The 26,670-nt window shown below is 54.1% G+C and overlaps 1 protein-coding gene across 1 annotated transcript; it reads right to left on the reverse strand.

Moving 5' to 3' along the window:
* Positions 1 to 617: 617 nt before the first annotated feature.
* LOC147110178 (protein Aster-B-like) lies at positions 618 to 26,670 on the reverse strand. Its single transcript, XM_086002485.1, has 9 exons — positions 26,662 to 26,670; positions 19,783 to 19,926; positions 18,178 to 18,320; positions 17,338 to 17,441; positions 16,412 to 16,609; positions 8,749 to 8,836; positions 6,897 to 7,004; positions 5,405 to 5,525; positions 618 to 1,111 (listed from the first exon to the last, which is right to left on the reverse strand). The coding sequence occupies exons 1-9, from the start codon at positions 26,668 to 26,670 to the stop codon at positions 1,022 to 1,024; spliced, it is 1,005 nt and encodes a 334-aa protein (XP_085858611.1). The 3' UTR covers positions 618 to 1,021.

Here is a 26,670-nt window from a genome sequence, read left to right on the forward strand (position 1 = left end):
AGTCTCTCTCTCCCCCACCCCGTCTCTCTCTCCCCCACCCCGTCTCTCTCTCCCCCACCCCGTCTCTCTCTCCCCCCACCCCGTCTCTCTCCCCCCACCCCCAGTCTCTCTCCCCCACCCCCAGTCTCTCTCCCCACCCCCCAGTCTCTCTCTCCCCCCCGTCTCTCTCTCCCCCCCCAGTCTCTCTCTCCCCCCCCAGTCTCTCTCTCCCCCCCCAGTCTCTCTCTCCCCCCCCCAGTCTCTCTCTCTCCCCCCCAGTCTCTCTCTCTCCCCCCCCGTCTCTCTCCCCCACCCCCAGTCTCTCTCTCCCCCCCAGTCTCTCTCTCCCCCACCCCGTCTCTCTCCCCCACCCCCAGTCTCTCTCCCCCACCCCGTCTCTCTCCCCCACCCCCAGTCTCTCTCTCTCCCCCAGTCTCTCTCTCCCCCCCCAGTCTCTCTCTCCCCCCCCCAGTCTCTCTCTCCCCCACCCCGTCTCTCTCTCCCCCACCCCGTCTCTCTCTCCCCCACCCCGTCTCTCTCTCCCCCACCCCGTCTCTCTCTCCCCCACCCCCAGTCTCTCTCCCCCACCCCCAGTCTCTCTCCCCCACCCCCAGTCTCTCTCTCCCCCACCCCCAGTCTCTCTCTCCCCCCCCAGTCTCTCTCTCCCCCACCCCCCAGTCTCTCTCTCCTCCCCTGGGGGTGGGAATTGGGTGCAGTGATACCAAACACGTCGAACTGTTTTGCTGTCGAGAATGCTCCGAGGACATCCAGCAGCAAGTGATCACGGTGACAACAAACATCTGCACATTTGCCAATTGTCAAGGTTTGGTAAGGCCAGAATCTGACCAATTGTGATTTATTGTTCCCCTTTAATTAGCGTTCCTAGGAAGTTGGAGTCTGGAATGAGAAGGATAGCACTGGGAAAGTGCTTCAGGAAGCTGCCTCCTGCCGTGATTCTGCGGTGCGATATCGGTTGTCACTGTTCCGCAGCGCGGGTGAATTGCGATAAATCACTGCACTGTGCTTCAGTGTTACTCCCAGGTCAAAAAGGGTCTTCAGTACTTTGTTCAGATTCTGCGGGCAGATCCACCAACGCAATGCCTCTGTGCAATCTCCCCAACGAAAACTTCATCTGCAACACAACAAATGCAATCAGGAATCGCAAACGACAGCAGGAACAGGCCTCAGTGCGCAGAGGCGCTCGTGTGGAACATGAACTCCGGCACGGACCTCTTGGGTCGAATGGCCCGTTTCTGTGCTGTACATACCGTGTAAGATCACACATCTAACCAACAGAATCTGTTACATTAGCAGCATTGGTCAAGGGACAGAAAAGAGTGTTGTGACGACTGGCTGTTTTTCGGACTGGAGGGAGGTATGCAATGGCGTTCCCCAAGGATCAGTACTAGGAACACTGCTGATTTTGATATATATTGGCCCAGTAATTCCGTTCCAAACGCGCGAGTACGGTCGGGGTACTCACGCGTCTGGCCGGAGGAAATGCCGGTTTTCAGCATGCACAGCGCATGCGGGGAAAACCGGCATTTCCTGTCCTCTGAATGAAGGGGTTCAGAGGCAGAACGCGCGCGACTGCACAGGCAGCGCGTGCGCAGTAAAACTCCTTTTTTTTCCCCCCCAGAGTTGCGCGCGTGTAAAGGCCTCCGGTCTTTACGTGTGGAAAAACAACACGCAAGTATTTAGTTTTTCAGGTAAGTGGGCTTTTAGTACAATGTAGAATTTTTTTTTGCACAGGTTTGTTATTTTTAAAGAATTTACAGGATGGTAAGTTTAGTTTTAGACCCTATTTAAATTTTTTTTATTTTTTTCAAAAAATTGATTAATTGTTTAAAACATTAAAAAAAACTTATTTATAGTTATTATAATCAGTGGGATGTTTTTTAAAATTTTATTTAAAGTTAAAGTAGTGTTTTGGCAGCCCATACTTTTCATGAGTTTGACAGCTCTTACTGTCAAACTCATGAATGAGTTTCCCCTCCCCTGATTGGCTGCACAGTGCTCACCTGATCCCAGCCGGCACATCGCACTAACTACACCGCTGGATCAGGTTAGCACATCGCGCCGACAGCTGAACCGGGCCTGTGACAGGAAATGCAAGCAGGCCCGGGCTTCAGATGTCTGCGCGCAGGGTGAGTGCAGATCGGGGGCCTGCACACGCGGCAAGCACCCGATCCTAATTTCAGGGCCATTAATGACTTGGACGTGGGGATACAGGGCATAATTTCAAATTTAAGGCAGATGACACGAAACTTGGAAGTGTAGTAAACAGTGAGGAAGATAGTAATAGACTTCAAGAGGATATTGCCTGTCTACTGCCCTTATTTAAAAAGGGCAGTAGGCAGAAGGCTGGAAACTATAGACCGGTTAGCCTAACATCTGTGGTAGGTAAAATTTTGGAGTCCATTATTAAGGAGACAGTAACAGGACATTTGGATAATCATAATTTAATAAGACAAAGTCAGCATGGTTTTATGAAGGGGAAGTCATGTTTGACAAATTTGCTGGAGTTCTTTGAGGAAGTAACGTATAGGGTGGATAAAGGGGAACCAGTGGACGTAGTGTATTTAGACTTCCAAAAGGCATTTGACAAGGTGCCACACAAAAGATTATTGCTTAAGATCAAAAATCACGGGATTGGGGGTAATATTCTGGCATGGATAGAGGATTGGCTATCTAACAGAAGGCAGAGAGTTGGGATAAATGGTTCATTCTCAGACTGGCAATCAGTAACTAGTGGTGTTCCGCAGGGGTCAGTGCTGGGTCCCCAACTCTTTACAATCTATATTAACGATTTGTAGGAGGGGACCGAGTGTAACATATCAAAGTTTGCAGATGATACTAAGATGGGAGGGAAAGTAGTGAGTGAGGAGGACATAAAAAACCTGCAAGGGGACATCGACAGGCTAAGTGAGTGGGCAGAGATTTGGCAGATGGATTACAATACTGGAAAGTGTGAGGTTATGCACTTTGGCAGGAAAAATCGTAGAGCAAGTTATTATCTTAATGGCAAGAAACTGGAAAGTACTGAAGTACAAAGGGATCCGGGGGTCCTGGTGCACGAAACTCAAAAGGTTAGTATGCAGGTGCAGCAAGTGATTAAGAAGGCCAATGGAATGTTGGCTTTCATTGCTAGGGGGATAGAATATAAAAATAGGGAGGTATTGCTTCAGTTGTACAAGGTATTGGTGAGACCGCACCTGGAATACTGCGTACAGTTTTGGTGTCCATACTTAAGAAAGGACATACTTGCTCTCGAGTCAGTACAAAGAAGGTTGACTCGGTTAATCCCGGGGATGAGGGGATGGACATATGAGGAGAGGTTGAGTAGATTGGGACTCTACTCATTGGAGTTCAGAAGAATGAGAGGCGATCTTATTGAAACATATAAGATTGTGAAGGGGTTGGATCGGGTGGATGCGGGGAAGATGTTCCCGATGATGGGTGAAACTAGAACTAGGGGGCATAGTCTTAGAATAAGGGGCTGCTCTTTCAAAACTGCGATGAGGAGGACCTACTTCACTCAGAGGGTGGTAGGTCCATGGAATATGCTGCCCCAAAAAGCTGTAGAAGCTACATCATTACATAAATTTAAAACAGAAATAGACAGTTTCCTAGAAGTAAAGGGAATTAAGGGTTACGGGGAGCGGGCAGGAATTTGGACATGAGTCTAGGTTCGGATCGGTCATGGCCCTGTGGGTAGCGGAGCGGGCCCAGGGGCCGTGTAGCCTGATCCTGCTCCTATTTCGTGTGTCTAATTCTGTTAGATTCAGGAGATGGTTCTGTGATAGTGGATTGGCGGTTAGGATCAGATCAGCCATGATCTTATTGAATGGCGGAGCAGGCTCGAGGGGCCGATTGGCCTACTCCTGCTCCTATTTCTTATGTTCTTATATAGACAGGCTGGTGGAATGGGCGGACACGTGGCAAATAAAATTCAACGCAGCGAAGGTTAAGAGGATATTTCATAGAGGTTTTTTTAAATCATGAAGGTTTTAGATAGAGTAAAGAGAGAGAAACTGCTTCCAATGGCTGAAGAGTTGATAACCAGAGGACACAGGTTTAAGGTGATTGGCAAAAGAACCAGAGGGGACATCAGAAAAAACTTTTTTACGCAGCGAGTGGTTAGGATTTGGAACGCGCGGCCAAGCAGATTCAATAATAGCCTTCAAAAGGGAATTGTATAAATGCTTGAAGGAGAAAACATAGAAACATAGAAGATAGGAGTAGGCCATTCGGCCCTTCGAGCCTGCTCCGCCATTCAACGAGATCATGGCTGATCATCCAAACCCTAGCACCCGGTCCCTACACTGACAGCCATCCCACCCAAGCTCTATCCCTGTAACCCCATAACCCCACATATTTAATCCCCCCTAACACTAAGGGCCAATTTTTATCATGGCCAATCAACCTAACCCGCACATCTTTGGACTGTGGGAGGAAACCGGAGCACCCGGAGGAAACCCACGCAAACACGGGGAGAATGTGCAAACTCCACACAGACAGTCGCCCGAGGCCGGATTCGAACCCGGGTCCCTGGCGCTGTGAGGCAACAGTGCTAACCACTATGCCACCGTGTTTGCAAGGATACGGGGAAAGAGCGGGGGAGTGGGACTGACTGGATTCCATATTTAAGAAAAGATATACTTGCTCTCGAGACGGTTCAGAGAAGGTTCACTTGGTTGATTTCAGAGATGAGGGGGTTGACGTATGAGGAAAGGTTGAGTAGGTTGGGACTCTACTCATTGGAGTTCAGAAGAATGAGAGGTGATCTTATCGAAACACATAAGATTGTGAGGGGGCTTGATCGGGTGGATGCGGGGAGGATGTTTCCACTGATGGGTGAGACTAGAACTAGGGGGCATAATCTAAGAATAAGGGGCTGCCCTTTCAAAACTGAGATGAGGAGAAACTTCTTCACTCAGAGGGTAGTAAATCTATGGAATTTGCTACCTCAGAGAGCTGTGGAAGCTGCGACATTAAATAAATTTAAAATGGAGATAGACATTGTCCTAGCAGATAAGGGAATTAGGGATTACGGGGAGCGGGCAGGGAAGTGGACGTGAGTCTAGATTCGGATCAGCCATGATCCTATTGAATGGCGGAGCAGGCCCGAGGGGCCGCATGGCCTAATCCTGCTTCTATTTCTTATGTTCTTATTGCTCTACAGAGAGCCGGCACAGACTCGATGGGCCGAATGGCCTCCTTCTGTGTTGTATTATTCTATGATCCCACGATCACGTAGCTCCACAACGTGATACCAAAAGCCAAAACACCAACGTGATATCCGAATCCGATCCATACACAGTGTGAAGGCGGAGGGTGCAATAGGCAGACTCTGTAGCGACAATAATGTACTATTGAGTATCACATGGTGCAAGATAAGTAATTGATCCCAACTTCTCCTCACCTCATCCAGGAGCTCAACGCAAGCCTTGAGGATGTGCTTCCACTTCTGCAATTCTGCATTGTGGAGGTTCGTCTGCAGCTGCAGAATATGAGCCCATTCCACAGCTGTCTGAGGGATCTTTCTAACAGAACAAGAATAAAAACAAGTTCACAAGTCAGTCTTCAGAGAGATGACCCACACCCAATGACATGAATCGGTCATTCATGAAAGAAAGACGTATGAAATAATACTGAACAGCCTACGGGTGGCACTGTCCAGGGAGAGTATAAATACTCGGGCATGGGCCCAGCTTGCGCAGGACATTCTTAACAGGAACTAGTGAAGGACACAACTAGACCAACATGTTGTAAAACAGTTGATTAAAGCTTTGTTTAACGCTTAGACCGAGTGCCTAGTAGTTTTCTTACGTCACCCAGCACACGAGTGCAATAGAGTCATAGAGTCATAGCCGCACAGAAGGAGGCCATTCGGCCCATCGAGTCCGTGCCGGCTCTCTGTAGAGCAATCCAGTCAGTCCCATTCCCCCGCTCTATCCCCGGAGCCCTGCAAGTTTATTTCCCTCAAGTGCCTATCCAGTCTCCCCTTGAAAACATCGAGTGTCTCCGCTTCCACCACTTCCGTCGGCAGCTCGTTCCAGGTCCTCACCACTCGCTGCGTAAAAAAGTTTTTCCTCACACCACCCACCCACCCCCATGTATCTCTTGCCCAAAACCTTAAATCTGTGACCCCTAGTCCTTGTACCATCAACTACTGGGAACAGCCTTTCCCCGTCTAGCCTGTCCAAACCCGTCATAATCTTGTACACCTCGATCAAATCACCCCTCAACCTCCTTTGCTCTAATGGAAACAAATCCAGCTTCTCCAACCTGTCCTTGTAGCTAAGATCCCCCAATCCCCGGAACCATTCTGGTAAATCTCCTCTGCACCCTTTCAAGGGCCCTCACATCCTTCCTAAAGTGTGGTGACCAGAACTGGATTCAATACTCCAGTTGTGGCCTAACCAGCGCTTTATAAAGGTTCAGCGTAACTTCTCTACTTTTGTACTCAATACCTCTATTTATAAAACCCAAGATCCCATATGCTTTGCTAACCACTCTCTCAATATGTCCCGCCACACCCACAACCCAGCACCTCGCCGCCCAGCGCCTCGCCGTACTCATCTCACCGACCCACGCCTGTGACCAGCGCCTCGCCGTACTCACCTCGCCGCCCAGCGCCTCGCCGTACTCATCTCACCGACCCACGCCTGTGACCAGCGCCTCGCCGTACTCACCTCGTCGACCAGCGCCTCGCCGTACTCACCTCGCCGCCCAGCGCCTCGCCGTACTCATCTCACCGACCCACGCCTGTGACCAGCGCCTCGCCGTACTCACCTCACCGACCAGCGCCTCACCAACCAGCGCCTCGCCGACTAACGCCTCGCCGACCAGCGCCTCGCCGACTAACGCCTCGCCGACCAGCGCCTCGCCGACCAGCGCCTCGCCTTACTCACCCGTCTGACAGTGCGTGGACACGCCAGGCTTCCAGTGTTTGAGCAGCTTGTTCTAAAGCCCACAACTTGTAAAACAGCATCACGTTTAGAACAATCAGCACCACGAGGCTGTAGAGAGAGAGAGAGAGAGAGAGAGAGACAGTGTGAGAGCGAGTGTGAGGGCGTGCGCGGGGGAGGGGGAGAGGGCGTGCGCAAGGGGGAGAGTGTGCGAACGAGAGTGCGAAAGAGTATGTGCACGAGAGAGAGTGCACAATGTGCAAATGAGAGAGAGTGCACGAGAGTGTGGGAGACAGAGAATGAGCGAGTGTGCGAGAGCAAGTGTGAGGGACACAGAGTGAGAGAGAGCGCGAGAGACACAGAGCGAGAGAGAGTGCGAGAGAGATTGAGAGTCAGTGAGTGAGAATGAGGAGAGGAGAAGGAGAGGAGGAGATGGGGAGAGAGAAAGAGACGGAGTGAGACAGAGAACAAACGACAGCAGGAAAACATTAACAAAGAAAGGGCAGAAGCGAGATTCATTTGCAGATCAGGCGTCTAGTTCTGTGTGTGGATAATACTTTACCTCAGAATAATCCTGGAGAGAGGCAGAATGCAAAGAAACGAGATAAATTATTGAGGGGGCAAAAACTCGTCAAGTGGCAGAGCATGAATCTCGAGACAGAGGGAGGGGGAGAGGGAGAGGCGGGGAGAGGGAGAGGCGGGGGGAGGGGGAGGGGGCGAGGGAGGGGGAGTGAGGGGGAGGGGGTGGGAGGGGGAGGGGAGAGGGGAGGGGGAGAGGGGAGGGGGAGAGGGGAGGGGGAGGGGGAGAGGGAGAGGCGGGGAGAGGGAGAGGCGGGGGGAGGGGGAGGGGGCGAGGGAGGGGGTGGGAGGGGGAGAGGGGAGGGGGAGGGGGAGAGGGGAGGGGGAGAGGGAGAGGGGAGGGGGAGAGGGAGAGGGGAGGGGGAGAGGGGAGGGGGAGAGGGGAGGGGGAGAGGGGAGGGGAGGGGAGGGGGAGAGGGGGGGGGAGAGGGGAGGGGGAGAGGGGAGGGACGGATGGGGGGAGGGACGGAGATAGAGGGAGAGAGACAGAGAGAGAGGGAGAGAGAGGGATGGAGGGAGGGACGTAGGGAGGGAGGGAGGGAGAGGAGAGAATACATGGAATATCTGTGCTTGACACCGAGTAGTGACACTGCCCGGGGAATATACACTGCTGAGAAAATACGGTTTGTTTAAGCTTCCAACAGGTCCAAATATTGAAACATCACTCACGGTCTTTTAAGACTGTCAGCCAGTAACTGATCGGCACCCCATGCACCACCTTAAACATTCACTCCCTCCACCACCGGCACACCGTGGCTGCAGTGTGGACCATCTACAAGATGCTCTGCAGCAACTCGCCAAGGCTTCTTCGGCAGCACCTCCCAAACCCGTGACCTCTTCCACCTAGAAGGACAAGGGCAGCAGGCGCATGGGAACACCACCACCTCCAAGTTCCCCTCCAAGTCACACACCATCCCGACTTAGAAATATATCGGCCGTTCCTTCATCGTCGCTGGGTCAAAATCCTGGACCTCCCTCCCTAACAGCACTGTGGGAGCACCTTCACCACACGGACTGCAGCGGTTCAAGAAGGCGGCTCACCACCACCTTCGCAAGGGCAGCTAGGAATGGGCAATAAATGCCGGCCTTGCCAGCGACGCCCACGTCCCATGAATGAATAAAAAGAAAAATTCAACTGACACTGTAGGTCTCGATGAAAAACCCATCGCACACTTGCTGAGTAAACCACAACACGAGAGCCCAGGAGAAGTTACAGAGCAGGATACCAGAGTGCGTTGTCTGTAACCTAATGATTACTTCATGGCCTCGCTCTTACATGAAGCTGATGATCAGCAGCAAGTTGGAGACACTGCGGTCCACAGCGCCTCCTCTTACTTGTTCTCTGTACTTGGACTGTAGGGAACCTGCGACACACAAAATGTACAAATCAGTCAGTGCTCTTTGGCCTTGCCCAGTGCCCCCCCAAATAACAAATCACCCACTCCCACATGGGGAGCGGGCTGGGAAGTGGCTTTGAGCCCTAGCTCAGCCATGATCTTATTGAATGGCGGAGCAGGCTCGAGGGGCCAAGTGGCCTATTCCTGCTCCTAGTTCTTATGTTCTTCTGATCCCCAGGAGCACAAATACAGCCTCTCCCCTACTCGTGCCCAGGCACGCACACACACCCGCCCAGCACTCGTGCACACACACACATACTGCCCACGCGCGCTGCCCGCGCTCTGCCCTCGCGCATGCACACGCTGCCCTCGCGCACGCACACACACACACTGCCCTCGTGCACGCACACACACTGCCCTCGTGCACGCACATACACTGCCCTCGTGCGCACACACACACACACACACACTGCCTTCGTGCACACACACACACACTGCCCTCGTGCACACACGCACACTGCCCTCGTGCGCGCGCGCACACTGCCCTCGTGCACACACACTGCCCTCGTGCACGCACACACTGCCCTCGCGCACGCACACACTGCCCTCGCGCACGCACACACTGCCCTCGCGCACGCACACTGCCCTCGCGCACGCACACTGCCCTCGCGCACGCACACTGCCCTCGCGCACGCACTGCCCTCGCGCACGCACACAGCCCTCGCGCACGCACACAGCCCTCGCACACCCACACACACTGCCCTCGCACACCCACACACACTGCCCTCGCGCACGCACGCTGCCCTCGCGCACGCACACACGCTGCCCTCGCGCACGCACACGCTGCCCTCGCGCACGCACACACACGCTGCCCTCGCGCACGCACACACGCTGCCCTCGTGCACGCACACACACGCTGCCCTCGTGCACACACACACTGCCCTCGTGCACACACTCAAATACTGCCCTCGTGCACACACACACTGCACTCGTGCACACTCAAATACTGCCCTCGTGCACACACGCACACTGCCCTCGTGCACACACGCACACTGCCCTCGTGCACACACACACTGCCCTCGTGCACACACACACACTGCCCTCGTGCACACACACTGCCCTCGTGCACACACAGCCCTCGTGCACACACACTGCCCTCGTGCACACACTGCCCTCGTGCACACACACTCTGCCCTCGTGCACACACACTGCCCTCGTGCACACACACTGCCCTCGTGTACACACACACACTCACACTGTCCTCGTGCACACACACACACTGCCCTCTTGCACACACACACACTCACTGCCCTCGTGCACACAAACTCACTGCCCTCGTGCACACACACTCACTGCCCTCGTGCACACACACTGCCCTCGTGCACACACACACAGCCCTCGTGCGCACACACACACACACACACACTGCCCTCGTGCACACACACACACACACTGCCCTCGTGCACAAACTCACTGCCCTCGTGCACAAACTCACTGCCCTCGTGCACAAACTCACTGCCCTCGTGCACAGTCACTGCCCTCGTGCACAGTCACTGCCCTCGTGCACACACAGCCCTCGTGCACACACACACTGCCCTCGTGCACACACACCCATACTGCCCTCGTGCACACACACACACACACACACACACTGCCCTCGTGCACACACACACACAGCCCTCGTGCACACACACACACTGCCCTCGTGCACACACACACATGCTGCCCTCGTGCACACACACACACCCATACTGCCCTCGTGCACACACACACACTGCCCTCGTGCACACACACACACACACTGCCCTCGCGCACACACACACTGCACTCGCGCACACACTCAAACACTGCACTCATGCACACACACACTGCCCTCGTGCGCACACACACACTGCCCTCGTGCGCACACACACACTGCCCTCGTGCGCACACACACACTGCCCTCGTGCGCACACACACATTGCCCTCGTGCGCACACACACACTGCCCTCGTGCGCACACACACACTGCCCTCGTGCGCACACACACTGCCCTCGTGCGCACACACACACTGCCCTCGTGCGCACACACACACTGCCCTCGTGCGCACACACACTGCCCTCGTGCGCACACACACACTGCCCTCGTGCGCACACACACACTGCCCTCGTGCGCACACACACTGCCCTCGTGCGCACACACACACTGCCCTCGTGCGCACACACACACTGCCCTCGTGCGCACACACACACTGCCCTCGTGCGCACACACACACTGCCCTCGTGCGCGCACACACACACTGCCCTCGTGCGCACACACACACTGCCCTCGTGCGCACACACACACTGCCCTCGTGCGCACACACACACTGCCCTCGTGCGCACACACACACTGCCCTCGTGCGCACACACACACTGCCCTCGTGCGCACACACACACTGCCCTCGTGCGCACACACACACTGCCCTCGTGCGCACACACACACATGCACTGCCCTCGTGCACACACACACACAGCCCTCGTGCACACACACACACTGCCCTCGTGCACACAGACTGCACTCGTGCACACACACACACACACTGCCCTCGTGCACACACACACTCACTGCCCTCGTGCACACACACACCCATACTGCCCTCGTGCACACACACCCATACTGCCCTCGTGCACACACACACCCATACTGCCCTCGTGCACACACACACACACACACACACTGCCCCGTGCACACACACACACCCATACTGCCCTCGTGCACACACACACACTGCCCTCGTGCACACAGACTGCACTTGTGCACACACACACACACACACACACACACACACTGCCCTCGTGCGCACACACACACTGCCCTCGTGCGCACACACACACTGCCCTCGTGCGCACACACACACTGCCCTCGTGCGCACACACACACTGCCCTCGTGCGCACACACACACTGCCCTCGTGCGCACACACACACTGCCCTCGTGCGCACACACACACTGCCCTCGTGCGCACACACACACTGCCCTCGTGCGCACACACACACTGCCCTCGTGCGCACACACACACTGCCCTCGTGCGCACACACACACTGCCCTCGTGCGCACACACACACTGCCCTCGTGCGCACACACACACTGCCCTCGTGCGCACACACACACTGCCCTCGTGCGCACACACACACTGCCCTCGTGCGCACACACACACTGCCCTCGTGCGCACACACACACTGCCCTCGTGCGCACACACACACTGCCCTCGTGCGCACACACACACATTGCCCTCGTGCGCACACACACACATGCACTGCCCTCGTGCACACACACACACACTGCCCTCGTGCACACACACACACTGCCCTCGTGCACACAGACTGCACTCGTGCACACACACACACACACACTGCCCTCGTGCACACACACACTGCCCTCGTGCACACACACTCACTGCCCTCGTGCACACACACACCCATACTGCCCTCGTGCACACACACACCCATACTGCCCTCGTGCACACACACACACACACCCATACTGCCCTCGTACACACACACACACACTGCCCTCGTGCACACACACACACTGCCCTCGTGCACACACACACACTGCCCTCGTGCACACAGACTGCACTCGTGCACACACACACACACACACACACATTGCCCTCGTGCACACACACACTGCCCTCGTGCACACACACACTGCCCTCGTGCACACACACACTCACTGCCCTCGTGCACACACACACCCATACTGCCCTCGTGCACACACACACCCATACTGCCCTCGTGCACACACACACCCATACTGCCCTCGTGCACACACACACACACACACACTGCCCCGTGCACACACACACACCCATACTGCCCTCGTACACACACACACACACACACACACACACACACACAGCCCTCGTGCACACACACACACACTGCCCTCATGCACACATACACTGCCCTCGTGCACACACACACACACTCACACTGCCCTCGTGCACACACACACACTGCCCTCGTGCACACACACACACACTGCCCTCGTGCACACACACACACTGCCCTCGTGCACACACACACACTGCCCTCGTGCACACACACACTGCCCTCGTGCACGCACACACACTGCCCTCGTGCACACACACACCCATACTGCCCTCGTGCACACACACCCACACTGCCCTCGTGCACGCACACACACTGCCCTCGTGCACGCACACACACACTGCCCTCGTGCACGCGCACACACACACTGCCCTCGTGCACGCGCACACACACACTGCCCTCGTGCACACACACACCCATACTGCCCTCGTGCACACACACACTGCCCTCGTGCACACACACACACTGCCCTCGTGCACACACACACTCACTGCCCTCGTGCACACACACACCCATACTGCCCTCGTGCACACACACACCCATACTGCCCTCGTGCACACACACACTGCCCTCGTGCACACACACACACACTGCCCTTGTGCACACACACACACTGCCCTCGTGCACACATACACTGCCCTCGTACACACACTCACACTGCCCCTCGTGCACACACACACACTGCCCTCGTGCACACACACTCACTGCCCTCGTGCACACACTGCCCTCGTGCACACACTGCCCTCGTGCACGCACACACACTGCCCTCGTGCACGCACACACACTGCCCTCGTGCACGCACACACACTGCCCTCGTGCACGCACACACACTGCCTTCGTGCACGCACACACTGCCCTCGTGCACGCACACACACTGCCCTCGTGCACGCACACACTGCCCTCGTGCACGCACACACACTGCCCTCGTGCACGCACACACTGCCCTCGTGCACGCACACACTGCCCTCGTGCACGCACACACTGCCCTCGTGCACGCACACACTGCCCTCGTGCACGCACACACACTGCCCTCGTGCACGCACACACACTGCCCTCGTGCACGCACACACACTGCCCTCGTGCACGCACACACACTGCCCTCGTGCACGCACACACACTGCCCTCGTGCACGCACACACACTGCCCTCGTGCACGCACACACACTGCCCTCGTGCACGCACACACACTGCCCTCGTGCACGCACACACGCTGCCCTCGTGCACGCACACACATGCTGCCCTCGTGCACGCACACACATGCTGCCCTCGTGCACGCACACACATGCTGCCCTCGTGCACGCACACACACACACACACTGCCCTCGTGCACACACACACTGCCCTCGTGCACACACACACACTGCCCTCGTGCACACACACACACTGCCCCCGTGCACACACACACACACACACTGCCCTCGTGCACACACACACATACTGCCCTCGTGCACACACACACTGCCCTCGTGCACACACACATACTGCCCCCGTGCACACACACATACTGCCCCCGTGCACACACACACACACACTGCCCTCGTGCACACACACACATACTGCCCTCGTGCACACACACACACACACACACACACACACTGCCCTCGTGCACACACACACACACACACACATACTGCCCTCGTGCACACACACACACACACTGCCCTCGTGCACACACACACTGCCCTCGTGCACACACACACACACACACACACACACACACACTGCCCTCGTGCACACACACATACTGCCCCCATGCACACACACCTGAGCTGTGAATACATATGCTCATGTTTCCCTACAATTAGTGCACATGGTCCCTGTGCTTTTGTCCAGCTGTGCACAGGGACACCTAGACGTCCCCTCACAGAAACAGGCCATACGGCCCAACCAGTCCATCTTGGCACTTACTCCCCGTGTGAACAAATAGTTCCAAACATACCCCCCCGCCCTGTTTGCAAATTCTTTCAACCCCTTCCTCCACCTCTCTGTTCTAATCCTGAATGTTGACAGTTTCTGCTGATCCACTGACCCTGGGAGTGACTCCCACAGCCTCACAACTGTGTGTGAAGGAGTCTCTCTTGCCCTCTGTTCTAAATCTCTCACATTTAATCGTGTATCTCTGGCCCCTCATTCTAGGTCTTCAATCACTGGACACAGTCTCCTTCTATCTGCGCTGTACATCTTTTCATCATTATAACCACTTTGATCATATCGCCTGGTAATCTGCTTTGTTATGTTGAGAAGAGTTTTTGTGCACACACACTTTATTCACACGCACCCCCCTGGGCACTCGCAGCCCCCTCCTGCGCCCCCGCACCCACCTCCTGCGCCCCCGCACCCCCCCTCCTGCGCCCCCGCACCCCCCCTCCTGCGCCCCCGCACCCCCCCTCCTGCGCCCCCGCACCCCCCCTCCTGCGCCCCCGCACCCCCCCTCCTGCGCCCCCGCACCCCCCCTCCTGCGCCCCCGCACCCCCCCTCCTGCGCCCCCGCACCCCCCCTCCTGCGCCCCCGCACCCCCCCTCCTGCGCCCCCGCACCCCCCTCCTGGGCACCCGCACCCCCCTCCTGGGCCCCCGCACCCCCCCTCCTGGGCCCCCGCACCCCCCCTCCTGGGCCCCCGCAACCCCCCTCCTGGGCCCCCGCAACCCCCCTCCTGGGCCCCCGCACCCCCCTCCTGGGCCCCCGCACCCCCCTCCTGCGCACCCGCACCCCCCTCCTGCGCACCCGCACCCCCCCTCCTGCGCCCCCGCACCCCCCTCCTGGGCACCCGCACCCCCCTCCTGGGCCCCCGCACCCCCCCTCCTGGGCCCCCGCAACCCCCCTCCTGGGCCCCCGCACCCCCCTCCTGGGCACCCGCACCCCTCTCCTGGGCACCCGCACCCCCCTCCTGCGCACCCCGCACCCCCCTCCTGCGCCCCCGCACCCCCCCTCCTGGGCACCCGCACCCCCCTCCTGGGCACCCGCACCCCCCTCCTGCGCCCCCGCACCCCCCCTCCTGGGCACCCGCACCCCCCCTCCTGCGCCCCCGCACCCCCCCTCCTGGGCCCCCGCACCCCCCCTCCTGCGCCCCCGCACCCCCCCCTCCTGGGCACCCGCACCCCCCTCCTGGGCACCCGCACCCCCCTCCTGGGCACCCGCACCCCCCTCCTGCGCCCCCGCACCCCCCTCCTGCGCCCCCGCACCCCCCTCCTGCGCACCCGCATCCCCCTCCTGCGCACTCGCACCCCCCTCCTGGGCACCCGCACCCCCCTCCTGCGCACCCGCACCCCCCTCCTGGGCCCCCGCACCCCCCTCCTGGGCACCCGCACCCCCCTCCTGGGCACCCGCACCCCCCTCCTGGGCACCCGCACCCCCCCTCCTGGGCACCCGCACCCCCCCTCCTGGGCACCCGCACCCCCCCTCCTGGGCACCCGCACCCCCCCTCCTGGGCACCCGCACCCCCCCTCCTGGGCACCCGCACCCCCCCTCCTGGGCACCCGCACCCCCCCTCCTGGGCACCCGCACCCCCCCTCCTGGGCACCCGCACCCCCCCTCCTGGGCACCCGCACCCCCCCTCCTGGGCACCCGCACCCCCCCTCCTGGGCACCCGCACCCCCCCTCCTGGGCACCCGCACCCCCCCTCCTGGGCACCCGCACCCCCCCTCCTGGGCACCCGCACCCCCCCTCCTGGGCACTCGCACCCCCCTCCTGGGCACCCGCACCCCCCTCCTGCGCACTCGCACCCCCTCCTGTACTGAAGTACATACTTTACCTGATAGGCGTTTATTTCTGGGAGATGTTTCCATGTCTGACGGCGATATTACAGGGTTCAGGATTTCATCCAGCTCTGATTTGCGACTATGGGTTTTCTTCCTGCGCCGCAGTGTCCCTGATTTACTGAGCTTCTCCGTCAGAGACTGTCGACAGTAATTCGTTTTCAGCAAATTCTCCACCTTCATCAACTCTAACTCTGAGGAAACAAAGTCGTCAGAGAACTCGGCAAGAGAAACAAGGCCAGGAGCACCCGGGAGAGCGTTCAGGGAGCGCCCGGGAGAGCGAGGCCGGGGCCGCCCGGGAGAGCGAGGCCGGGAACACTCGCAGCCCCGGGAGAGCGAGGCCGGGAACACTCGCAGCTCCGGGAGAGCGAGGCCGGGAACACTCGCAGCTCCGGGAGAGCGAGGCCGGCACTCGCAGCCCCAGGAGAGCGAGGCCGGGAACGCCCGGGAGAGCGAGGCCGGGAACGCCCGGGAGAGCGAGGCCGGGAACGCCCGGGAGAGCGAGGCCGGGAACGCCCGGGAGAGCGAGGCCGGGAACGCCCGGGAGAGCGAGGCCGGGAACGCCCGGGAGAGCGAGGCCAGGAACGCCCGGGAGAGCGAGGCCAGGAACGCCCGGGAGAGCGAGGCTGGGAACACTCGCTCCCCCGGGAGGAGGATGACTGGGCAAAGCAAGGCGCCCAAATGCAGAGGGACAATCTGGCAATACTATCCCGAATTAGTTTGCTCCACTTCTTCACTCCATGAGGAACTCGCTGTTCCATCTCTGGTGTCCAGCTCTCCTGGAAAAAACAAACTGACAACATACAATGGGAGCGTGGAGTGACGGCTCAAGTGCCGAGCCCCCAGCTGCCTCACTGCACGTCCCCCAGCTCCCTCCCGCTGCCTCACTGCACGTCCCCCAGCTCCCTCCCGCTGCCCGTACCTAAGTGGTGAAAGTGCTCCGCCAGTCCACTCGCAGTGTTCCTCTCGATGAAAGCCTTCACCAGGTTCCAGGGCTGCTTCCTGTATCGAATCTCCGAGGAGACTCTATTCAATCAATTACAAACAGGCGATCAGACCTCTTAGTGATAGTGGTTACAGTCAAAACAGATAGACAGCTTGGAGGGGGCGGGAGGGGGCATGAAAGTGGGAGAGCGAGCACCAGAGTGGGAAGAGACCAGTTGTCTCACATGGGGAAATAAATCATAGAATGGTTACAGTACGGAAGGCGGCCATTCGGCCCGTCGAGCCCGTGCCGGCTCACTGCAAGAGCACTTCAGCTAGTCCCACTCCCCCGCCCTTTCACACTTCAGGTATTTATCCAACTCCCTTTTGAAAGCAGCGATTGAATCTGCCTCCACCACCCTTTCAGGCAGTGCATTCCAGATCCTAACCACTCGCTGAGTAAAAACGTTTTCCCTCATATCGCCTTTGGTTTTTCTACCAATCACCTTGAATCTGTGTCCTCTGGTTCTCGACCCTTGCGCCAATGGGAACAGTTTCTCTCTATCTGCTCTGTCCCGACACCTCGTGATTTTGAACACCTCGATCAAATCTCCTCTCAATCTTCTCTGCTCCAAGGCTCCATGTTCAATGCTGAGACTCTGCGCTGCAACATTCTATCCCCTTGGCAACATTTCAACCTAATTCCAACTCCCTCGAACCCAGTAAGAACAAAACACAACCTCGGATCTCTTAACCCCAGGCTCGGATCGGGATTTAACCCCCGGCTCGGATCGGGATTTAACCCCAGGCTCTGCTGCCTGACATGGGCGAGTCGTACCTCAGTCTGCATTTGTTCCTGGCCACACACATGAGGCAATAGCGGTTGACAGTGTAGAAGTAATCCTGGTATGGAATCCCCTGCGTTATCACCTCCGAATCCACAATATAGCACTCGCTCTTCTGGCTGCTCTTGTACAGTGTCTGAGGAGAGAGCACAGCAATATTAGGATGGTTCTGGTAATATGTTGCACCATTGAGACAGCCAGTGCTCCGCGCGAGATGCCCAGGGCCTCGCGTGAGATGCCCAGGGCCCCTCTGGCCACAATAGAATCACAGAAAGTTACAGCACGGAAGGAGGCCATTTCGGCCCATCGTGTCCGCGCCGGCCAACAAGGAGCTATCCAGCCTAATCCCACTTCCCAGCTCTTGGTCCGTAGCCCTGCAGGTTACAGCATCCCAAGTGCACATCCAAGTACGCTTTAAATGTGGTTAGGGTTCCTGCCTCTACCACCCTTTCAGGCAGTGAGTTCCAGACCCCCACAACCCTCTGGGTGAAGAAATTTCATCTCAAATCCCCTCTAAACCTTCCCCCAATTACTTTAAATCTGTGCCCCCTGGTTTTTGACCCCTCTGCTAAGGGAAATAGGTCCTTTTTATCCACTTTATCTAGGCCCCTCATAATTTTATACACCTCAATAAGGTCTCCCCTCAGCCTCCTCTGTTCCAAGGAAAACAGACCCAGCCTATCCAGTCTTTCCTCAGAGCTAAGATTCTCAACTCCCGGGAACATCCTTGTAAATCTCCTCTGTACCCTCTCTAGTGCAATCACATCTTTCCTGTAATGTGGTGACCAGAACTGCACGCAGTACTCTAGCTGAGGCCTAACTAGTGTTTTATACAGTTGAAGCATAACCCCCCTGCTCTTGTATTCTATGCCACGGCTAATAAAGGCAAGCATTCTGTATGCCTTCTTAACCACCTTATCTACCTGGCCTGCCACCTTCAGGGATCTGTGGACATGCACTCCAAGGTCTCTTTGTTCCTCTACACTACTCAGTGTCCTACCATTTAATGTGTATTCCCTTTCCTTGTTAGCCCTCCCCAAATGCATTACCTCACACTTCTCCGGATTGAATTCCATTTGCCTCTGTTCTGCCCACCTGACCAATTTATTGATATCTTCCTGCAATCTACAGCTTCCTTCTTCAGTATCAACCACACGGCCGATTTTAGTATCATCTGCAAACTCCTTAATCATACCCCCTATATTTAAGTCTAGATCATTGATATATACCACAAAAAGCAAGGGACCGAGTACTGAGCCCTGCAGAACCCCACTGGAAACGGCCTTCCAGTCACAAAAACACCCATCAACCATTACCCTCTGCTTCCTGTCTCCGAGCCAGTTTTGAATCCAACTTGACACTTTGCCCTGGATACGATGGGCTTTTAACTTCGTGACCAGTCTGCCATATGGAACCTTATCAAAAGCCTTGCTAAAGTCCATATATAAAAGTTCATAGACACTACATCAAACAATCTTACACTCAGTGCGGAATAGAAGTGACTGCATAGAATGTGCCTTTTCAAAGCATGTCAGGTGTCTCCCCAGCCACCGGACCCGCGCCACCCCCCTCCACACCTCGCTCCAAGTGCCGCACACCTGAGTTTCAATCCCTGGTGCTGTTTTTGGTCCCAGTGGGTTGCTGATAGCGATGGTGTAAGTCAGTACCCGGCTCTGATTCCCATTACTATCTCTCCTCCACGGTGCCACGGTCAGATCTAAAAGAAACAGAGATACGGCAAGCTGTTAGAGTGCGGCTGGGGGAGGTGCTCATGGACTCGTTGCATAGAAACATAGAAGATAGGAGCAGGAGTAGGCCATTCGGCCCCTCAAGCCTGCTCTGCCATTCAATGAGATCATGGCTGATCATCCAAATTCAGTACCCTGTCCCTGCTTTCTCCCCATATCCCTTGATCCCTTTAGCCTTAAGAAATATATCCAACTCCTTCTTGAATATATTTAATGAATTGGCCTCCACTGCCTTCTGTGGTAGAGAATTCCACGGGTTCGCCACTCTCTGGGTGAAGAAATTCCTCCTCATCTCAGTCCTAAATGGCTTACCCCTTATCCTTAGACTATGACCCCTGGTTCTGGACTCCCCAACCATCAGGAACATCCTTCCAGCATCTAGTCTGTCTAGTCCTGTTAGAATTTTATAAGTTTCGATGAGATCCCCTCTCATTCTTCTAAACTCCAGCGAGTATAAGCCCAATCGACCCAATCTCTCCTCATACGTCATTCCTGCCATCCCAGGTATCAGTCTGGTGAATCTTCGCTGCACTCCTTCCATGGCAAGAACATCCTTCCTCAGATAAGGCGACCAAAACTGCACACAATACTCAAGGTGCGGCCTCACCAAGGCCCTGTACAACTGCAACAAGACATCCTTGTTCCTGTACTCGAACCCTCTCGCTATGAAGGCCAACATACCATTCGCCTTCGTAGCGAGAGGGTTTGAGTACAGGAACACGTTCTACTGTTGCGGCAAGCACAGGTGGTGGGAAACAGGTCTGAGCCTCGGACCAGGGGAGCCCGACCCAGCACTGTCCCAGAACGAGATCTGGGCAGGAGCTTGAATGTTAAAATGGCTCAGATTTCACAACACTTCGCTCTTCACAGCTGCTCCCGATTACCTGGATGCTTGTGACACAATACGTGGATCGGACTGTGAGAAGCTCGGCACGTGAATCCAATCTCTGCTGCTTTACCGAGCAGTCAGAAAAACTCGGGGAAGTTGCTTACTGATTACATCTGCGACAAGTGTTTGCTGCTAGAGGAACTCAAGTTCCATGTTATGGAGCTTGAGACCAAGCTTCAGACACTGCGACACATCAGGGAGGGGGAGAAGTTCCTGGACTCTATGTTTCAGGAGATGGTCACACCTATGAAGTTAATTACTGCAGATGTAGTCCGTGGTCAGGGACAGGATGGTGTGACTACGAGTGAGGGAGGTACAGGGATCCAGGATGTAGTGTTGAAGGAGACGCAGCCCTTGCTCTTGTCCAGCAGGATCGAGGTTCTTACTCCCTGTGAGGGCGGGAGCGGGGACTGCAGGGAGGATGAGCAACCTGGCCACAGTACCGTGGTACAGGGGGCCATTCAAATGGAGGGAGTAAAAAGAAATGTTCTAGTGGTAGGGGATAGTATCATTAGGGGGATAGATAGGGTTCTCTGCAGTCAAGAGCGGGAGTCCCGAAGGCTGTGTTGCCTGCCCGGTGCCAGGGTTAAGGACATCTCTTCTGGGCTGGAAAGAAACTTGGTGTGGGAGGGGGAGGATCCAGTTGTCGTGGTCCATGTTGGTACAAACGACGTAGGTAGGACAAGGAAGACGGTTCTGTTAAAGGAGTATGAGCAGCTAGGGGTCAAATTAAAAAACAGAACCTCAAGGGTAATAATCTCTGGGTTATTACCTGAGCCACGAGCGAATATGGCTAGGATAAATAAAATTAAAGAGTTAAATGCGTGGCTCAAAGACTGGTGTGGGAGAAATGGGTTTTGCTTCTTGGGACACTGGCACCAGTACTGGGACAGGAGGGAGCTGTTCTGTTGGGACGGACTCCACTTGGCCAGTGCTGGGACTAGAGTCCTGGCGAATCATATAACTAGGGCTGTAGAGAGGGCTTTAAACTAATTAGTGGGGGGGAGGTTTCTAGAGAGCAAATAATAGAAATGGCAACAGAGAAGGTCATAGATTTAGGTAGCAGTGGGGGAATTAAAAAACAGAATGTGTCAGGAAGGGACAGAAGGTATGGAGTAAAAAGTAAAGTACTAAAAGGGGAAAAAACAGGAACTAAGTGTTACAAAACATATTTGAAAGTTCTTTATCTGAATGCACGTAGCATTCGTAACAAAATGAATGAGTTAACGGCACAAATAACGACATATGGGTATGATCTTGTGGCCATTACAGAAACATGGCTGCAGGGTGACCATGACTGGGAATTAAACATACCAGGTTATTTAACAATCAGGAAGGACAGGCAGGAAGGGAGAGGAGGTGGGGTGGCTATGTTAATAAAGGAAGGAATCACTATAATACAGAGAAATGATATTGGGTCAAAGGAGCAGGATAGTGAAACAGTTTGGGTGGAGATAAGGAATAATAAGGGGAAAAAAACACTAGTGGGTGTAGTCTATAGGCCTCCGAACAGTTGCAACTCTGTTGGACGGAGTATTAATCAGGAAATAGTTGAGGCTTGTAATAAGGGAACAGCTATAATTATGGGGGATTTTAATTATCATATTAACTGGGCAAATCAAATTGGGCAGAGCAGCCTTGAGGATGAGTTCATTGAGTGTATTAGGGATGGGTTTCTTGAGCAGTATGTAACTGAACCGACCAGGGGGCAAGCAACCTTAGATTTGGTCCTGTGTAATGAGACAGGATTAATTAAAAATGTCCTAGTAAAAAATCCCCTTGGAATGAGTGACCATAACATGGTTGAGTTCCATATTCAATTAGAGGGTGAGAAGGTTGGATCTCAAACAAGCGTACTGAGCTTGAATAAAGGAGACTATGAAGGTATGAGAGCGGAATTGAGTAGAGTGAACTGGGAAAATAGATTAAAGGGTGAGACGGTACATGATCAGTGGTGTACATTTAAGGAGTTCTTTTACAACTTCCAAAAGAAATATATTCCACTGAGGAAAAAAGGGTGTAAAAGAAAAGATAGCCATCCGTGGCTAAGTAAAGTAATTAAGGATAGTATCCGACTAAAAACAAGGGCAAATAAGGTAGCCAAATCTAGTGGGAGGATGGAAGATTGGGAAGTCTTTAAAAGACAGCAAAAAATAACTAAAAGATTGATTAAGAAAGGGAAGATAGATTATGAAAGTAAATTAGCAAAAAATATAAAAACAGACAGTAAAAGTTTCTATAGTTATATAAAAAGAAAAAGGGTGGCTAAAGTAAATGTTGGTCCCTTAGAGGATGAGACCGGGAAATTAATGGTGGGAAACATGGAGATGGCAAAAACACTGAACAATTATTTTGTATCAGTCTTTACAGTAGAGGACACTAAGAATATCCCAACACTGGACAAACAGGGGGCTCTAGGGGGGGAGGAACTAAATACGATTAAAATCACTAAGGAAGTGGTACTTGGTAAAATAATGGGACTCAAGGCGGATAAATCCCCTGGACCTGATGGCTTGCATCCTAGGGTCTTGAGGGAAGTGGCGGTAGGGATTGTGGATGCATTGGTAATAATTTTCCAAAACTCCCTGGACTCAGCAAAGGTCCCGGCAGATTGGAAAACTGCTAATGTAACACCATTATTTAAAAAGGGTAGTAGGCAGAAGGCTGGAAACTATAGACCTGTTAGCCTAACATCTGTGGTTGGTAAAATGTTAGAGTCCATTATTAAGGAGACAGTAACGGGACATTTGGATAAACATAATTTAATAGGACAAACTCAGCATGGTTTCATGAAGGGGAAGTCATGTTTGACAAATTTGCTGGAGTTTTTTGAGGAAGTAACATACAGGGTGGATAAAGGGGAACCAGTGGGCGTAGTGTATTTAGACTTCCAAAAGGCATTTGACAAGGTGCCACACAACAGATTATTGCTCAAGATAAAAAATCACGGGATTGGGGGTAATATTCTGGCGTGGGTGGAGGATTGGCTCTCTAACAGAAAGCAGAGAGTTGGGATAAATGGTTCGTTCTCAGATTGGCAACCAGTAACTAGTGGTGTTCCGCAGGGGTCAGTGCTGGGTCCCCAACTCTTTACAATCTATATTAACGATTTGGAGGAGGGGACCGAGTGTAACATATCAAAGTTTGCAGATGATACTAAGATGGGAGGGAAAGTAGTGAGTGAGGAGGACATAAAAAACCTGTAAAGGGACATAGACAGGCTAAGTAAGTGGGCAGAGATTTGGCAGATGGAATACAATACTGGAAAGTGTGAGGTTATGCACTTTGGCAGGAAAAATCATAGAGCAACTTATTGTCTTAATGGCAAGAAACTGGAAAGTACTGTAGTACAAAGGGATCCGGGGGTCCTGGTACACAAAACTCAAAAAGTTAGTATGCAGGTGCAGCAAGTGATCAAGAAGGCCAATGGAATGTTGGCTTTTATTGCTAGGGGGATGGAATATAAAAACAGGGAGGTATTGCTGCAGTTGTACAAGGTATTGGTGAGACTGCACCTGGAATACTGCATACAGTTTTGGTGTCCATACTTAAGAAAAGACATACTTGCTCTCGAGTCAGTACAAAGAAGGTTCACTTGGTTAATCCCGGGGATGAGGGGGTGGTCATATGAGGAGAGGTTGAGTAAACATAGAAACATAGAGATAGGAACAGGAGTAGGCCATTCGGCCCTTCGAGCCTGCTCCGCCATTCAATGAGATCATGGCTGATCTTCGTCTGAGATCATAGCTGATCTTACCAGTTCAGTACCCCGTCCCCGCCTTTTCTCCGTAACCCTTAATCCCCTTAGCCTTCAGAAATATATCCAATTCTCTCTTGAAAATATTTATTGAATTAGCCTTCACAGCCCTCTGTGGCAGGGAATTCCACAGGCTCGCCACTCTTTGAGTGAAGAAATTCTTCCTCATCTCTGTTTTAAATGATTTGCCCGCTATTTTTAGACTGTGGCCCCTGGTTCTGTGCTCCCCTGCCATTGGAAACATTCTCTCTGAATTCAGCCTGTCCAGGCCTGCCATAATTTTATATGTTTCGATGAGATCCCCTCTCAATCTTCTAAACTCCAGTGAGTACAAGCCCAAACTATTCAATCTCTCCTCGTAGGTCATTCCCGCCATTCCAGGTATCAGCCTGGTGAATCGCCGCTGCACTCTTTCCATGGCAAGAACATCCTTCCGCAGATGGGGCGACCAAAACTGTACACAATACTCCAGATGCGGTCTCACCAGCACCTTGTACAGCTGTAGTAAGGTATCCCTATTCCTATACTCGAACCCCCTTGATATGAAGGCCAACATACCATTTGCCTTCTTAATCGCCTGTTGCACCTGCATGCTCTCCTTCAGTGACTGGTGCACAAGAACACCCAGGTCCCTCTGCACTTCCCCATCTCCCAATCTATTGCCATTTAGATAATAATCCACCCTCCTGTTTTTACCCCCAAAGTGGATAACCTCGCATTTATCCACATTATAGTGCATCTGCCACGTATCCGCCCATTCCCCCAACCTGTCCAAATCGCACTGTAGCCTCCTGACATCCTCATCAGAGCCCACCCCTCCTCCTAGTTTAGTGTCGTCAGCGAATTTGGAAATATTGCATCCAATTCCCTGATCCAGATCATTTATATATATTGTGAACAGCTGGGGTCCCAGGACAGATCCTTGCGGCACCCCGCTGGTCACTGCCTGCCACTCCGAAAACGAGCCGTTTATTCCAACTCTCTGTTTTCTATCCGCCAGCCAGTTCTCTATCCACGTTAATACTTTGCCCCCAATCCCATGAGCCTTAATTTTGCATGATAATCTTTTGTGTGGAACCTTATCGAAGGCTTTCTGGAAGTCAAGGTACACCACATCCACTGGCTCTCCCCCATCTATTTTACCAGTTACTTCCTCAAAAAATTCCAGCAGATTAGTCAAACACGATTTACCCTTTGTAAATCCATGTTGACTCCACTCATTGGAGTTCAGAAGAATGAGAGGCGATCTTATTGAAACATATAAGATTGTGAAGGGGCTTGATCGGGTGGATGCAGTGAGGATGTTCCCAATGATGGGTGAAACTAGAACTAGGGGGCATAATCTTAAAATATGGGGCTGCTCTTTCAAAACTGAGATGAGGAGAAACTTCTTCACTCAGAGGGTGGTAGGTTTGTGGAATTTGCTGCCCCAGAAAGCTGTGGAAGCTACATCATTAAATAAATTTAAAACAGAAATAGATAGTTTCCTAGAAGTAAAGGGAATTAAGGGTTACGGGGAGCGGGCAGGAAATTGGAAATGAGTCGAGGTTTGGAATGGTCATGGCCCTGTGGGTAGTGGAGTGGGCCCAGGGGCCGTGTAGCCTGGTTCTGCTCCTACTGTGTTCTAATTCTGTGTTAGATTTCAGGAGATGGTTTTATTCCTGTTCCTGGCTGGGGTGGAGATCGCCTTTACAGAAGGTAAGTACTGTAGGAAATATAGGGACAGAGTGATCTCCTGGAAGAATTTCGATCGCCCAGATGGGTCGGAGAGGAATTTCCCAGATTTTTTTCTCCCAAATTGGCCATTGGGTCTTTATCTGGTTTTTCGCCTCTCCCGGGAGATCACATGGGTTCGGGTGGATGCAGAGTGATAGAAGATTTGAGGTTAGGATCAGATCAGCCATGATCTTATTGAATGGCGGAGCAGGCTCGAGGGGCCGCTTGGCCTACTCCTGCTCCTATTTCTTATGTTGTTAAGTCCTAGCAAGGCTCAGCGCCTCCATTGTAAGCAGACGCACAGAGTCAGGTGTGGGAATACAAGACCGGGGTGCCCAAGGTAAAGGCAGCTGGACTGGTTATTTACTCGGGTCAT

The sequence above is a fragment of the Somniosus microcephalus genome, chromosome 12, assembly GCF_052327205.1.
Source record: "Somniosus microcephalus isolate GS21.2 chromosome 12, FLI_Smic_1.0, whole genome shotgun sequence".
NCBI classification, from domain to species: Eukaryota; Metazoa; Chordata; class Chondrichthyes; order Squaliformes; family Somniosidae; genus Somniosus; species Somniosus microcephalus.

What these genes read in the sequence shown, in the direction of transcription:
- LOC147110178 (XM_086002485.1), bottom strand. An exon ending in CACCAGGGATTGAAACTCAG is followed by an intron (nt 18,321 to 19,782) that starts GTGTGCGGCACT and finishes CTCTCTCCTCAG; the next exon opens with ACACTGTACAAGAGCAGCCA. An exon ending in GGAGCACTTTCACCACTTAG is followed by an intron (nt 16,610 to 17,337) that starts GTACGGGCAGCG and finishes TTGTTTCCTCAG; the next exon opens with AGTTAGAGTTGATGAAGGTG.